The sequence below is a fragment of the Pseudomicrostroma glucosiphilum genome (assembly GCF_003144135.1).
Source record: "Pseudomicrostroma glucosiphilum strain MCA 4718 unplaced genomic scaffold BCV69scaffold_8, whole genome shotgun sequence".
Lineage (NCBI taxonomy): Eukaryota > Fungi > Basidiomycota > Exobasidiomycetes > Microstromatales > Microstromataceae > Microstroma > Microstroma glucosiphilum.
In genome coordinates, this window is record NW_020289920.1 from 572,305 (window position 1) to 587,173 (window position 14,869).

The window sequence follows — 14,869 nt, forward strand, 5'->3', positions numbered from 1 at the left end:
CTCTCCTCGGCGACACTCGCACGCCCTCTTTAGTCTACTGCCCCGCAAAAGGGGCATTGCAACTCCGCTCGTGTGTGGTGCAGTTGCGCTTTGGCCGCCTCCTTTGTCCAAGTTGTCCTCGACGTCTCGCCTGGCCGCTTGCCCACCTTTCCGCACGATCCCTACATCTGAGACCTTGGCCGGTCAATGGCACGACCGCAGAGGTTTACAGATAAGCCAAAGCCATCTTCTGCTTTATTTTCCATGGATGCTGCCTGACCCCGGGACTACAAGTAGCTCCAGGCAATGTCTGCTTCGTCGGCCATACCGCCGAGCCAGTCGACCTCGGTCAGCACATTCCAAGTAGCAGGGTCGGCTGACTCTCAGGATCAGACATCAGCTTCAACTGAGCTCATTGCCAAGCCTCCGTCTCTTCGCCCAAGCGAAGGGCATTCCACAATGTCCTCAGCAGAAGCCAGTACCACACGTGAATCGCCTGTAGAAACCTCACACGAAGCTCCCACTTTCGATGAGCCGGTCCAGTGCACCGGAGCAGCTCCTCCTCCTCCTATGCAAGCGCCGCCAGCACAGGCTTCCACTACTATTTGCCGGTTTTGGATGGAGGGTTACTGCTTTCGTGGAGCCCTCTGCTGGTATAAGCATTCCCACGACGCTGCTTCCACGTCCTTTGCCGACGCTACCGATGGAGCCGGCGAGGTTGTCGGACCGCCTCAAGGGACTTCTTCAAAGCCCAAGTCTCCCACGTATCCTACGACGAGATCCTTGAATGCACACGCCTCAGCCTTCTCGCCCGCTACGGCTCCGTCAGCAGCAGACCAGGTAGCTGAGCACGGCCAGGACGCCCCGCTTTTCCAGCAAGGGCAGGGCCAATCTGGAGAAGGGAGCGTGCAAGTCATCCCAGGAACGTCAGTGTCAGGTCAACAGTCAGTCCCTTCAGTATCACCGGAGCAACCTGCGTGTATGATTTGTTACGAGATGCCTGCGACCTACGGACTACTCGGTGAGTGGTTTGGCGACGATGAGTGGTCAGACGGGGCCTTCGCTATGAGCATTATACTGAACGACTTGCACACCGTTCACCATGGCTCACGACTACCAGACAGCTGCAGTCATTCCTTCTGCCTCTCATGTATCCGTCAGTGGCGCAAAGGCGAAGACGCAGAGACCCCCAATGTCCTCTCGGGCGTCAACAAGCGCTGTCCGATGTGTAGAGGTTCGTGTCTATTCATCACTCCTGCCTCGATCTTCCACGCAGAGGGACCAGGCAAGACCCTTGTAATTCAAAAGTACAAGGACACCCTCTCTCGAAAGCCCTGCAACTTCTTTGAGGCAACAAAGACTTCGCCTCACGGACCCTTTTGCAAATTCGGCGATGATTGTCATTATGCTCACATCCTGACCCCAGGCGACGATCGATACCTCTTCGGCGGCGGGTTCGAGTTGATGTCAGCAAAAGCAAGGGAGCGCAGGGAGCGCAGGGAGGCTCAAAGGAGGAGGAGAAGGCCCTTCTACAGTGGTCCTCTCGGCCTGACAGAAGCTGAGGTAGCCGAGCTCGACTATCTGCGATTCTTTGATGTCATGGTCAGCAACGGCAACGACCCTGCAGACTGGGATCGCGATGGCTCTGCCTCCCCGCCTCGCCGAGCACCACGCCGCTACAGCGATGCAGGAACCACTTTGCGCTTCCCGCGCTTTGACCTCGAGCTGGGACAGCGAGACTTGAATGTCCATGCGCCCCCGAGACGTACACAGGGTAACGAACCAGTTCCAGCAGGATTGCGACGAAGCGCCAGGCTCATGGGATCTCTTGGTACTCCCGATGTCAACAGTCGAACCCGCACTAGGATGGACGAAGCAGGACCTCAAGTGCGCTCAGCTGACGCCGCTCACCGGACCTTTTTCTCGTCTACGCGGTCAGATAGGAGGGCGGCTCAGCGTCGCTATCGACGTGAAGCACTTCAAGCTGAAGCGCTGGCCCAAGCTAGAGCTCAGGCTCGTGATCAAAGTGGAGCGTCTGCGTCCGGTGATACGGCCAGAGACTCTACCTCCAACCCTAACGCCGCCACTGTTGCGAATGGTTCCGCGATTCACCCTCACGAATCGCCTTCACCGGAGGACTCATTTGAGCTCGTCGGAGAGGAGGACAATGATGAAGATGATCCGGCCTCCCCCTCGGGACAGCTCTTCAATCTCGCCCGGGCTTTTGAGGAAGGCTATGAGCGTGGCGGACGCTGGGAAGTCGACGACGAGGACGAGCACAATGAGCACAGTCATGAAAGTCGAATTGGACTGGGAGCTGATGACGATGATGATGATCAGACTGGGTGGAGCACCGATGAGAGTGACTTCCAGTACCGTGTAGGCCCAGGTGGGAGTATATGGTTTGGAGGCGAGGAGATCTTTGCAGGAGAGTATGGTTCCATCTGGGATGATGAGAACGATGGACACATTTGGTATTACGAATGAGGACTCATCCACGTCCCCTTGGCAGTCCATCAAAGCCAGTGTCCTTACATTACTTGTTGGCACAGATTCTCAGAAGACAGTACAATTGTTTCGAGCCGAGGCTAGCTGGCGCCTCTCCCATCCACCATCATGTATCCACTACGCACTATTCCCAAATCTTATTCTTGAATTTCTTACACTTACAGACTGCTTTCGTCACCTGTTGCTTCGTGGCTTCAGACGATCGTCCAGGTCGTGAAGGGTCATAGACCTTGCAGCGGCAAGGCTTAGCTTCGCTTCGGAAGGGACCCCTTTCCGTGCTCCCGACTAGCCGGATTGCCAGGCCTCATCGTAGCCCAAACCTTCAAAGTCCCAATTCTCCTTCTCCTCTCCCGGCCATCCCTGATTCTGCAGGAGTTGACCAGCAGTCCTAATGAAGGCAGTCCCGTCCAGCTTCTCCAGGCCAGGGAAAACTTCCCTCCCTTGCACGGCATCCTTGATCCCAGAAGGGAGAGAGAAAGTCCCAGCCGGAGTGTGGGACAAGTGCTCAGCATAGTGGATCAGGCTTCGCAGTGCCTTTGCCGCGTGCTCGTCGTTGTGCTGTGCGGCAGCTGCGCCAATCTCGTACCATGCGCTAGGCTTGTGTGAGCTGCTCGGAGTCTCTGCCTCAGATGCCCTCGCCTCGCTGGGCTTGACTGGCTCGGTTGTGGATTCAAGAAGAGTGCCCTCGATGTAGAAGACAGGGCGGCCCCTCGCAACCCAGTAAGTGAAGATGGTACGCCACAGGGCGTCGAGTAGCTTGATACGACTCGCAATGGTTAGTTGCGGCAAGAGGGAAGGTAGAAATAGCGTCGCGTTGTGAGCGTGCATGAGGAAAAAGTCGTGACGCAGCTGCTTGCCTGGTCGTGAGGTTGCTCCGAGCAGCAGAACAACGACCCAGATCAGCTCCGTCCATTTGCCTGCAGAGCCTCCTCGGATGGTCAAGAGGTCAGGGTGGCCTACGTCATCCTCACTGATATGCCAGCGGCTGGTGTATTCGTTCAGCAATGCCGCTGCTTGTGGCTCAAGAAGCGGTGCGAATTTGTCATCATCAGAGTGGTGAGAGATGTCGAGACGTTTGTCAACGTATGCGAGCGACAGAATGGAGAAGACAGACAGAGGCTCGTCCGTCTTCAGTCCGTTGGCGGTGGTACCGCTGTTACTGGTAGAAGCGGTCTTGTCGCCAGTGGGACGCGGCGGAAGAACTGCAGCGAATCGTGGCTCGGTCATGGCGGTCATAGCGAGGCCTGTACGCAGAGGCCAGAACAATAGCAAGCGTTTTGTCAGCGGTATGACAGTATGCTCTCTTCAATCGGACAGCTTCTTCACTCACCCTCGGCCACAATGCCGTCAAGTCCGAATTCAAATCCGTAGCCGGTGTGAATGAAAGGATGAAGAGCTCCGCCGATGAAGCGGCCCAGCATGGCGACTTGCTTTTCATTGGCCTTCTCTCCGAATACAAACTCTTCCAGACAAGCCGCTCCACCTTTTTCCTTGATTTGACTTTCGAAAAAAGCGAGATAATGCCAGTACCAGTCGTGTTTGCCCAGATGCTCCGTCCAATTGTGCTGCTCGATCGAGCCTTTGGCACCTTGGTCCTTCGGGTTTCGATGTAGCTTCCAATCCGGATTGAGCAGATACTCCTCTGCCTTCTCTAGATGCTGCGCAAAACTTGAAGGGGCGCATCCCAGCTGCAATGCTGCGAGGATGTGGTGGGCAGCATGGTTGTGGAGACCCCTCTCGTTGAAAAAGACGTGATAGGTTTGATGGTTGCGGTCTAGCACCTCCTGAGCTGCTCGCGCAGCTTGTGCGTCGTATGGAGGAAAGCTGCTTCGGAGCAGCGAGGGAAGTGGCAAGGTGATGTGCTCAGGCATCTTAGCTGCCAGGGTGGATGAAGGAGCTGGATTAGAAACGCTGCCGACGCCCCTGCGCCTAATGGCCTGGCGCAACAAAGGCCAGCTAGTGATGATGATAGCGCTCTTGGCGGTACGCGGGCTTGATGTAGACCTTCTTGGTCTTGTGATCACCGCAGTGCTTGCGTGGACGATGGTGGTAAGCAGAGATGCGATGCTGAGCAGCAGTGGCAACTGTACAGTTGCCTTCCACCTCCTCAGCACGGTCCATGCTCCTCCACACGGCTCCTTTTGCCGCGGCGCGTCTGTTCCGCCGCCTTGGACATCTTCTCCGCTTGGCTTGGCCCCACTCCCGCTTATACACTGGAGTACGACATGGTTCCTTGGCTCATCTCACCTTTGACCTTTGTCGAGCCCTGAGATGCTTGCGGCCTTCAAACGGCCGACGGCGCTGTCGCTGAGTCGTCCGAGTCGCCGGCGTGCCTTTGCAACGACGCCGCGGCAGAGGGTGCAGCATCTCCTCTGGTCAGGCACACTGCTAGACCAGACCACCTCTACATTCACGCCCTTTGACCCAGACCTCTTCTTTGCGGCAGGAGCAGCAGAAGACATCGACAGCGGCATCACTCTTCTGCCTCCTTCTTCATCCTCCACTCGGGGTCACTCGTTGCTCCCGTACTCGACCAAAGAAGGTCTGAGTAGGATCTTGGCCATTGGACGCAACACCCACGCCCAGCTCGGTCTGGGCTTCTCTTCCCAGGAAGCCACATTCGGGCTCATACGGCCGGGCTACTCGGGACAAGGAGGGATTCACTCTGTTTACGCTGGCCCCAGTCAATCTTTCATCCTCACCTCCAACAAGGAAGGTAGGGCTACCGATCTCTTCGCATGTGGCAGTGAGTACGGCGCGCTGCAGGATCCAATCTTGCACGGTGTGAATTGATCAATGAATCCCTTGCTCGCCATACAGACAATACACTCGGGCAGCTCGGCCTCGGAGATGCTGACATACCATATGATTCGGAGCCACAGCTGCACATCTTCCCGGCGCCCCGCCAAGTCCCACTGGATAAGCTGGCAAAGCAAGGCAGTGACGCAGACCCTGTCAAGTCATTCGCGATTGGCATAGACCATGCGGTATTGCTGCTGCACAACCCGGAAGGTCAGGGTGCAGGCTCTGTCTTCTCTACCGGCAGTGAGTAGCTCTGGCTTCACTATCTAGTCCGCCGCGGTTCTGAACGAATCCACGTCCCCCTTCTCATGTGTTGCACCAGTGAATGGCGATGGTCAACTAGGACGAAAAGCCGACAAGTTCGGCTACTCTTCCACCTTCGGAGACGTCGAGACACCAAGTAGTGCCGAGAAGTTCCGACTCGCAGCAGGTGGAGACACCTCCGCCGCCTGGTCTCCCTCGAGCCTGTTCGTTTGGGGCAATACCGAGTACGGACAAGCGCTAGTAGAGGGGGAGGATCAGCTCTCCTTCCCCACAGACGTGACAAAATCGGTCAGGCAGTCACTAGGGGACTCTACCATCGACGACGTCAAGATTGCCGGTAGCGCACTCTTCATTCTAGACTGTGAGTTTTCGCTTCAGCTTGAGAAGGAGCCAGTGGATTCGAAGATGTGAAAGCCGGGGCCAGTAGAGGCAAGCCCCTCAGGGTACTTCGCAGTCTCTGCAGTGGGCAGTTCCAGTGCTGAAGACGCCCGAAACACGCTAATCATTATTTGACTGAGAATCAAGGTTGTGGCAATAGTTCGATAAGCTCTCGAGTGCCACTCTTTACTGACTTTCTTCTGGCGTCTTGCGTATCACAGCTTCCGGCCGCGTCTTTAGCTCAGGCTTCGGCCCAACAGGTCGAGCAGGGGATAGCGCGCTACATTGCATCGAGGATCTGCCTCAAATCGCATCGCTCAGCGTCTCCCTGGATTCGGTCATGGCGAAGTCCTGTGACGGCAGACGCATCTTCGTCTGGGGTCTTGATGCCAATGGCGGTTCGCTCGGCTTGGGAAGCTGGGAGAGGGATGGAGGTGGAAATGGAAGTGGAGCTCAGCAAGTACCAGCAGCCGGTAGCGCATATCTTGAGGCTCAGGAGGCTGGAGGAGTGCAAGATGGAGGAGAGGAGTGGAAATTGCAGGACATTGTGCGCCGTGTTCGACGCCCGGTCGAGCTCGACCTCAGTCGCTGGCTTGGCGAAAGAGGGCATGTCGAGTCGATCTGTTGTGGTGGTGAGGCGAGCTTCGTGGTGATAGAAGATGGAGAGGAGCCCAGGGGGATTTGGCAGCCGCGTGGTGGGCTGGTCAGACGTTGAGTTGAAGTGAGGCGAGGTGGGACGAGATGCTATTGTCTATATTGCACTGTATTATAGCCTCTTACAAGAGAAGATAGACCTCTCAAGACTACTCTACACCAGTCGTCAGCAGCAATAACGCACGTGACGCAACAGCGTCTAGCAGCTGCATCTCTACACGCTCATCTTCATCTCGATCTTTCCCAATGGCTTGTACCCCACCACCTCAAAGTGCTCCGCCTTGAACCCGCCCTTGCCGTCTTTGCCATCGAGACCGTCGAGTGTGAGGGGAGCATCGGCCGAGATCTTGAGTGTGGGGAACGGACGCGGGAGGCGAGTGAGTTGTTCTGTAACGGGCAGCAAAGGAGAGGGTAAGAGATTGGAGAGTACGTCAGTGCGGCTATTCAGAACCATGACGGGCTTGACAGCTCAAGGGCCCGTGGGCCACTCACCTGTCAGTCCCTCGACGTGGTCCTTGTACACGTGCGCATCTCCAAGACACATGGTCAATTCTCCCGCCTCGCAGTCTGTCAGCCTGGCTACGATGTGCGTCAAGAGAGCATAGGAGGCAATATTGAAAGGGATCCCCAGACCGAGATCGCACGATCTCTGGTACATCTGGCAGGAGAGACGAGGCTTGGAGGAGGAAGAACCTGGTGCTGGCAGGGAGACGTAGAATTGGCAGAACATGTGGCACGGAGGGAGAGCCATGATGGATAGATCTGCAAAGAGAGGGCAGATTGGGCTCGGCGTCAGACCTGTGAAGCCGAAGCTGAAGCCGAAGCATTTCTGAGGTGCGTTCCTACTCACCCTTAGGGTTCCAAGCAGTCATGACCATCCGCCTGTCGGTCGGGTTCTTCTTGATAGTCTCCACAATCTCCTTTAGCTGATCAACGCCTTTTCCTTCGTAATTGCCATTGAAGTCGGTGTAGTCCGCGCCAAAGTGTCTCCACTGGAAGCCGTACACCGGTCCCAGATCACCTTCCGCTCGATGACTCAGACCCCTCGAGTCCAAAAATTCCCTCGATCCGTTGCCATCCCAGATGTGGATACCTTGATCCCTGAGGAGGTTTCCATTCGTGGACCCTCTGAGGAACCACAGTAGCTCTTCCATGACGCCTCTCCAGAACACTCTCTTCGTGGTCAGCAGAGGCAAGCGTCCATTTGAAAGGTCGAACTTGAACGGAGTAGGTGCAAAGAGAGCCAATGTGCCGGTGCCGGTACGGTCAGCTCTTGACTCGCCCGACGTGATCACGCGCGAAATAAGATTGAGGTATTGGAACTCTTCGTGGGGCGCCCGGCTGTCTGGTTGCCCTGTGGGATTGTCCGCTGAGATCGAGATAGAGGGCGACGGTCCGGTCTTCGATGAGAAGATTCCTGCAATTGTGGGCTCCTCGAAGCAGTGGTGAGCATATGAGAGGATGGCTACACCTCCAGCGTCTACTTCGAACAACTGGCCGTTGGGGAGAGGTAGACCCAGCCAGCGGGCAATAAAGCACCTGTTGAAGTGGCCATGGCAGACGAGCATCACGTCTCCTCCCTTCTTGGTAACGGCATCATCATGCAAAGTCTCGGAATGACCTTCAACGACAGCCTTCTGTAGATCTCGAATCTTGGCAATGACAGAGTCGACTCGAGCAGTCATGGCCTCTGCGCTCTCGCCTGGAAGATTGACAGGATCATCGGGGTGGTCGGGCGTGCCATCGACCCAAATGTCCCAATTGGGCCTGTCTTTGCGAATTTCTCCTGTCTTCTTGCCCTCGTACGCTCCATAGTCCCACTCTCGACACTCCTGCTTGACTTCGGGAGCCTCGACGTTCTTTAGTTCCTCCTCTGTCAAGTGACTTAACATCAGCTGGAGTGTCCGCCTGCTCCTCGTCCTCGGACTTGTCCAGATGTGGCTGATTTTGGTGGGGTCTACTGTGAATCTCCTGTCCTTCTTGTCGCCCTCGGGGCTATTGACTCCGATGAAGGTGGGCGCAAGGCGGGCCATGACCTCTTCTCCATGAGCGGTGAGCGGGATATCCGAGCGACCGGTGTGCTGGCCAGAGATGGACCAGAGCGTCTCGCCATGACGCGCGAGGATGACCCGCGGCATGGGTAGCGATGGATCGGCGGTGACTGTGTGACAGGGCGCCATGGTGAGGTTGAAGCTGGTGCTGCTGCTGCTGTGCACGAAGAATACAAAGTGCAATGAGCTTGGTAGGCAGCAGTGGAAGGAAGTACGGCGTCTGCGCCTCTCTACCCGCTCACCGCGCCTCGTGGTTCAAGGCGCGTCGGAGCGGAGCTTGGCCTCCACCTCTTCTTCCTCCTTACCTCCGCTCCGCCTTCTTCTCACTCTTGGTATGGCCGAGGCAGCAAGGTAAAGGTAAAGAAAGGCGAGAGACATGTCCACGTCGCCATCACCGCCAGCAAGGACAAGAACAAGGAGTCAGGCAAGAGATGGTCAATACAGCAGCAACGATGACAGTGACGATCACGGTACTCCTCCAGCCAATCAGCAACAGGCATCTGCCGATCGCCTTCATGCAGTGACGTCCGACTCTGATCCAGAGTCGCCCTCTTCCCCTGCTGAGCGGCGCATCCCACCAAAGAGACGCAGCAAGAAGGCGCTGTATCCTTCTGAGGCTGATTTGGCTAGATGGCCTCACTTTGTATCGGAGCGAAGGCAAGGGCAAAGGGCAGCCAGAGATGATTTGAGCCCAGGTCTCGATGCAAGCTTGTACAGCGAGGTGCAGAGGATCGCTCGGCAAATCATATACGATCGAACGAGAGCTACACCAAGACAAGCAGCGAATCCATCGACCTCTGCGACAGATATCAACACGAACCAAAACCCCGATAAGGAGCCGGGCCAGCCTACCGCCTCATCGGTCGCCTCATCCTCGTCGTCAGCTAGCTCGCCAGTGCCAAGCTCACACATATCCTCCCGCTCAGCCTCATCCATCGAGTTCTCCGAGGACGAAGAGACGCCTCGGCAAGTATCACATCGGTCCACTTTGGAAGAGTCGGACTCCAACTCTCAAGCCTCTTGGTCCCCGGAGACCGATGAAGGAGGAGGAGGCAACCTTCTCCCTGATAGCCTGCTTGACCCGCTCGTGCTCGGTGTTCAGGCCCGCCTCGACGCACTGCTTTGGTCTCTAGCAATGGAGCATTCGGTGAAGCAGAAGCGTGCTATCAGCAAGAAGGAGAAGAAGCGACCCATGGGTCACGAGGAAGTGCTCGACCTTCTTCAGCGGGATCTTGAGAGGGGCTCACTTGGAATGGTGGAACTGCAGCAGAGAAAGAGCGTGCTGAACAAGGCGAGGAAAAGGGTCACCCGTGGTCTGGGCCTTGAGAGGGCAGACGAAGGAGCAAGGGAAGACGCAGTACCAGAGCTGGATGCTGCTACTGCGACTTCATCAGCATCCGCACACGGTCTGCGAAGCGGGGCGACACTGCAGGGTAGAGAGTCGGCAGCACATCGAGATGCAGCACTGCTACTGGAGCCTTTCGGACTATTTCGATCCGGTGCAAAGCGCAAGAGGAAGGCCAAGAATAAGAAGAAGCCATTGGAAGAACTGCCAGCGCTGGAGGAGGCTGTTGAGACGGAGCTGCCGAGGAAAGCACAGAAGCAGAGAGAGCAGGTGATAAGAGGTGGAGGAGGGTTCTTGTTGTGTCGTCCTCCCATATCAAGTACAGCGCAGTGAAGCGATGAAAGGCGTCAGAGAGTGGGGGAAAGTGAAGCAAGGTATTGGTATTGAAACGCGAGCAATGCCTTTTTGAGTTACACCGATGCAAATAAAGAAGTGTCAAGGTCGTCTACAAGTTAGCTGCCATGTCTTATCCTCTACTTCCTAGTCTCCACCATCCCATCCTTCATTGTCCCCTTCACCGTTCTGGTCGATAGACGTCCTCAGTCCCAAGCCGGTTACGCCAGCGTTACCGTCCGACTCGTCGATTCGTGACATGCCCGCCTTTTCGAGCATGTCGATGGATGACTTCAAGCGACGATGTCCCCCACCTTGCGGCCCAGCAGGCCCATCGACTGCCTTTACCTCTCCATTACTCGCCACGCGCTCATCCGCGTCCATGTCCTTCTTTTCCTCATCCGCAACGACTTCCTGAGCGTTCTCCTCTTCTGGCTTGTGTGGGATTTCGCTGTGCAGGAAATTGGACGAGTAGTCGGAGCGACCTGTCGCTTGACTGCTGGACGAGTCGCTAGAAAAGGTTGGGCGATGGCGAACATACGACCCCAAGGGCGGCGCGGGGTGGACTGTGCCGTTGCTGACCGGTGAGACGACGGTGCGAGATCGCAGATCGTCGCTGCCGTTGGTAGCTGCTCGTTGGGGACTGGCCCAGGAAGGCCCATTGAGGTAGGAATTGGAGAGTCGCTTGCTTCCTGTGCCTCCAATGACGGCCAAGGGCGTCGAGACGCTAGTCCTCTTTGAAGGAGAGAAGGAAGAGGATGATAGTCGCTGTGAAGCGTCCCTGCTAGGTTCTGAGCCTAGCAGGCTGGGAAAGCCAAAGTGACTTAGATTGGTGGCATCGGAGGATTGCGAGGAGATGGAAGGATTGGAAGTGTGTTGATCCCGACGATTGTGGGAGACTATGCTGTCTACGGAGTCGGCCTTCTCATCGTCGTTGCTAATGCTGCCGTTTGTGTTGGGATTGACGTTCTCCTCGTCTGACGTCTGACGAGTCATAGAGATGCGCGCAGCAGTTTGAGGCTTCTCGCTTGGTGGGCGCGGAAATCTGAAGCGATCAGTGCTGGAAGTCTCTGTAGGCGGCGAAGACGTAGAGCCGAAGCTGTATGGGTGGTTCAAAGACTGCTGGCTGACTCTACTGTCGTGACCGTCGCTACTGCTCGCTTGGCGATTGGGAAAGACGGACTTGTCCAGGGATGACGGATTTGGTGAAGGTCGGAAGATAATGTCTCCGTCCCAAGCGGGGGACTCATGTTGCACCTCTCGCGACTCGTCTTCCTCCTGTATGGTCTCCTGCTCGCTGAGCTTCAGTAGCGAGCCAATGGAGAGCACCCGAGTGTTGCTCGATGCATTGGAGGATTGTGAGGCGGGTCGCAGCCAGCTGTGAGCACCGTCTCCACTCTCTCTTTGCTTGGGTTGAGTAGCAGTCAGATCTCCTTCGCCCTCGTCGGAGGACGCACCACCGTCGTCTATGAAGGACTCAAGAAAAGATGGCTCTTCATCGTCGATGTGCACCAGCGACTCGTCAATCTCCTGCGTTGCCTTGACTTGCGTTTCAGGCGCTTCGTGCGTAGCAGAGCTTGCCCTCTTGTTCTTGTGTGCGGCAAGCAGGGAAGCCAGATCGACTGTAGCGTCGTCTGCGGTGTGACTTTTGGGGTCGGTAGTGCTTGCGCTTTCGTCTCGCTTATTCATCTCGGCCACGGAGTCTGACTCATGGAGATCTAGCTGGTCCTCCTCCAGGTCGGTCACAGCCGCTGCCCTTGATACTGCCCTATGATCCTCGTTGACCTGGCCGGGCTTGGCGTTGACGACATTGACAGTTTGCACAGCACCGACGGATCTCTCAGGCGTCGGCGAGCCATCCCGGATGACTGACATCACCTCTTCGAAGTCGTCACCACTTTCAGCATCTGCTTGGTTCTCCATCTCGGTTTCGTCAACAGTCTCGAACAGTGTAGTAGTAAGGACTGTCGGAGATGGTTGAGGGGTATTGTCGAAGGCTTCTGCGTCCGAGCGCCACATTGCTGGTACCACCGGCGAATCGGGTTCGAGATCGTATCGCCTGTGGTTCTGGCCTGAAAGAGTCTTCGGCAATGGGGATGACGGTACAGCGAGGGTGCCAGTGGAAGGTGAGGGAACTGCTTTGCGGCTTGGAGGTGTACGCGGAGCCATGATAGGAGATGTTGGCCCACTTTCGACATCGGGAAGGATCAGAATTGGTCGCACCGCGGGCTCAGTGGATCGGCGCTGCAAAGCCGTTGAAAGCTCTTGACCGACGATCAGGCTGTCATAAGGTGCTGCAGACGAGCTCTGCTCCGAGGTTCGACGGCCCCTATAGTCGGAGACGCTGCCAAAGAGGTCGTCGTCGTCACTCTGATCAGCGTCCACTGTCTTGCCCCTGCTCATGCCCTGAACGGCTATGATCTTAGGACGATTGGCGAGACCTTTTGTGGCAGTCCAGAGATGATACCATCGATCCTTGCCCATAAGGGGGGCGGCAGATCCTCCTCTCGTCTTCTCTTGCGCAGCAGCAGCAGCAGCAGCAGCCTCGGCCCGAGCCACTTGCTTTGGACTTAGAATCCATGGATTTCCAAATGTCAATTGACCAGCCGGGTTGTCTCCGCTAGTAGAGCCGCTCATTGAAGCTGTCCTGGTAGGACGCACCCAGGTCGGCTTCCTCTTGAACCCACTTGACAACGATCCTACATTGAAGGCTCTGGTGGCTGGATCTGCGTTTGCGTCGGATGAGAGCCCATACTTGCGATCGAGAATACTAGCACTGTGACTGTTCTGTACGGCATGATTGGAAGGATTCGATCCCGCTCGCTGCATATTAGACGATGGCGAGAACTTGTGTGGACTTGCCGCGAAGTGCACCCTCTGATCCGAGTCGTCAAAGTTGCGTAGTAGATCGACACTCCGACTGAGTCCGTGCTTACGAGCAGGAGACGTAGCAATGTCCGTCGACGGTCGAAGATCAGTGCTCTCCCTCTGCTCAAGCACAGGTGACATGAAGTCGCCAAGCTGAATCCTACTCCCTTGACGCTTGCGACAGTGATCTGCAGCTGCGAACATCACATCAATTTCCGACTGCTTTGTTGCTTCCTCGGACGATTGAGCAGTGTTGCTGCCGTCATGATCCTCGCTGACAAGCTGCGAGGGTCGTGAAGCGGGGGAAGCTGTCCCATCATCTACCTGGAAGTCGCGGTCAGGATACCACGACTGCTGAGATGAGGAACGTGCAGGTAACAAAGGCCGAGAGAATAAGCTTTCGGGTGATGGTGGAAGCTGCAGAGATCGTGCATCTGGCGGCGGCGGCGATCGCGTGCGTTCCGTCGAGGTGAGTGGTGATCGTACGGAGGCATCGCCATCACCGTGACTGCGATGACGAACATGCTCTGGCATCCTTGCGGGCGTCTGATGCATGTATGCAGCTGGCAGCATCGGTCTTCGGAGAGACCTCGGTAAGGTAGAGGCAGGGGTCGGCCGAAATGTCGCTTCTGACCGGAAGGCGTCAGGTACGTGAGCAGATGCGCCTTGCCCTCGCTTCACCTCCTTTTCCTTGGGTCGAGAACGACGCTCTTCCGCCTTCTGCTTGCCCTTCTCCCTTTTCCTTTGCTGTCTTGCAAGGCAGCCCAAGCTCTCGTCCCGTGGTTGGATGATAGGCATCTTGCCAGCCAGACTCCTGTCTGACTTGGAACCTGATCCCCGAGGGCTGGCAGATGAGGATTGCTGGTCAGATGAAGCCCGTGGAGACTCTGGTGCGACGGCGCCGGGTCTGCGAAAGGTCCATGGCTTCTCGTTGGCGGTCGCGCTGTGGTCCTGTTGTGACCCAAGTGCCTGCGAAGCCAACACGGCTCCCTCGGACGCGCTCTTGTTGTGAGAGCCATTTCTGGTACCTCCAGACGGAGGCGTAGGCGCTGGACGAGGGCTGTTCCAACTGGCCGAGAAAGGCTCAAGCAGCTCCGAGGGGGAGGGGAGGGGACCTTGATCCGAATCGTATCTTGCTGCGCGACTTGGCGCTCCTGGCTTGGCTATCGTAGAGGTAGACGCATCGCCTTGTGACGCCGGAAATTGATAGGGCGCTTGCAGTTCAGCGGCTGGCATCAATGAAGGAATTGCCATGATAAAGATGAAGGAGCTGACAGAGTGAGAGCAACCTCCGCAGAGAGACTGCCCCGGGGGCGTGGTTCGCAAAGGGAAGTGCTGAGGCTCAGATCAGGCGGGGGAGTGGGAAGATGGGTGGGGATGGGGCTTGGATGTTCCTCTTCGGCGCTTGACACGCGGCGGGTCGAGCTCGTTTACGTGGCGTTGCACACCAAAAGGCAGATGATGGCGATAGTGGGTATAGTGGAAAGGAGCGATGAAGCTGCGTGAATGGACACGGCGAACAAGGTGGCCGGGGAAGGATGAGCGGGGTGGGGCGTGGGCGAGGAGTGAGCGGGGGAACAAATGTCGCAGCTTCAAATCGGCCAAGGCTTTACGCTTCCTCCCAAAGGACTGGCACCTGCCTCTATCCAGTGCTAAATGTACGCGAGGTGCCCACGTACTTGACCCT

General features: G+C 56.6%; 6 protein-coding genes across 6 annotated transcripts; 3 read left to right on the forward strand and 3 right to left on the reverse strand.

Moving 5' to 3' along the window:
• Positions 1–438: 438 nt before the first annotated feature.
• BCV69DRAFT_277638 (hypothetical protein) lies at positions 439–2,466 on the forward strand (the record flags this gene model as incomplete). Its single annotated transcript, XM_025491161.1, has 4 exons — positions 439–905; positions 976–1,000; positions 1,141–1,213; positions 1,256–2,466. 4 exons carry the CDS (start codon positions 439–441, stop codon positions 2,464–2,466), a joined length of 1,776 nt encoding a protein of 591 aa, XP_025347559.1.
• A 153-nt stretch (positions 2,467–2,619) lies between these two features.
• Positions 2,620–4,555, reverse strand: BCV69DRAFT_208620 (hypothetical protein). The gene is made up of 3 exons (XM_025489733.1): positions 3,818–4,555; positions 3,132–3,731; positions 2,620–3,056 (listed from the first exon to the last, which is right to left on the reverse strand). Exons 1-3 carry the CDS (start codon positions 4,356–4,358, stop codon positions 2,773–2,775), a joined length of 1,425 nt encoding a protein of 474 aa, XP_025347560.1. The 5' UTR covers positions 4,359–4,555; the 3' UTR covers positions 2,620–2,772.
• A 129-nt stretch (positions 4,556–4,684) lies between these two features.
• On the forward strand, positions 4,685–6,280 carry BCV69DRAFT_283282 (RCC1/BLIP-II). Its single transcript, XM_025492649.1, has 3 exons — positions 4,685–5,233; positions 5,308–5,532; positions 5,612–6,280. Exons 1-3 carry the CDS (start codon positions 4,759–4,761, stop codon positions 5,962–5,964), a joined length of 1,053 nt encoding a protein of 350 aa, XP_025347561.1. The 5' UTR covers positions 4,685–4,758; the 3' UTR covers positions 5,965–6,280.
• Positions 6,281–6,799: 519 nt separating this feature from the next.
• On the reverse strand, positions 6,800–8,765 carry BCV69DRAFT_249565 (hypothetical protein; the record flags this gene model as incomplete). The annotated part of the gene is made up of 3 exons (XM_025490344.1): positions 6,800–6,972; positions 7,078–7,347; positions 7,436–8,765. The coding sequence occupies 3 exons, from the start codon at positions 8,763–8,765 to the stop codon at positions 6,800–6,802; spliced, it is 1,773 nt and encodes a 590-aa protein (XP_025347562.1).
• Positions 8,766–8,948: 183 nt separating this feature from the next.
• Positions 8,949–10,738, forward strand: BCV69DRAFT_283284 (hypothetical protein). The gene has a single exon (XM_025492650.1). It carries the CDS (start codon positions 9,013–9,015, stop codon positions 10,312–10,314), a length of 1,302 nt encoding a protein of 433 aa, XP_025347563.1. The 5' UTR covers positions 8,949–9,012; the 3' UTR covers positions 10,315–10,738.
• BCV69DRAFT_277643 (hypothetical protein) lies at positions 10,608–14,436 on the reverse strand (the record flags this gene model as incomplete). Its single annotated transcript, XM_025491162.1, has 2 exons — positions 10,608–10,652; positions 10,681–14,436. 2 exons carry the CDS (start codon positions 14,434–14,436, stop codon positions 10,608–10,610), a joined length of 3,801 nt encoding a protein of 1,266 aa, XP_025347564.1.
• Between the last annotated feature and the right edge of the window lie 433 nt (positions 14,437–14,869).

Coding starts and splice junctions, on each gene's coding strand:
- BCV69DRAFT_208620 (XM_025489733.1), bottom strand. CDS start 4,358: ATGCCTGAGCACATCACCTTGCCACTTCCCTCGCTGCTCCGAAGCAGC. Junction 3,732..3,817: donor TGACGGCATTGTGGCCGAGG/GTGAGTGAAGAA, acceptor CTCTGCGTACAG/GCCTCGCTATGACCGCCATG. Junction 3,057..3,131: donor AACCGAGCCAGTCAAGCCCA/GCGAGGCGAGGG, acceptor AGATTGGCGCAG/CTGCCGCACAGCACAACGAC.
- BCV69DRAFT_283282 (XM_025492649.1), top strand. CDS start 4,759: ATGCTTGCGGCCTTCAAACGGCCGACGGCGCTGTCGCTGAGTCGTCCG. Junction 5,234..5,307: donor CGATCTCTTCGCATGTGGCA/GTGAGTACGGCG, acceptor CTCGCCATACAG/ACAATACACTCGGGCAGCTC. Junction 5,533..5,611: donor CTCTGTCTTCTCTACCGGCA/GTGAGTAGCTCT, acceptor GTGTTGCACCAG/TGAATGGCGATGGTCAACTA.
- BCV69DRAFT_283284 (XM_025492650.1), top strand. CDS start 9,013: ATGTCCACGTCGCCATCACCGCCAGCAAGGACAAGAACAAGGAGTCAG.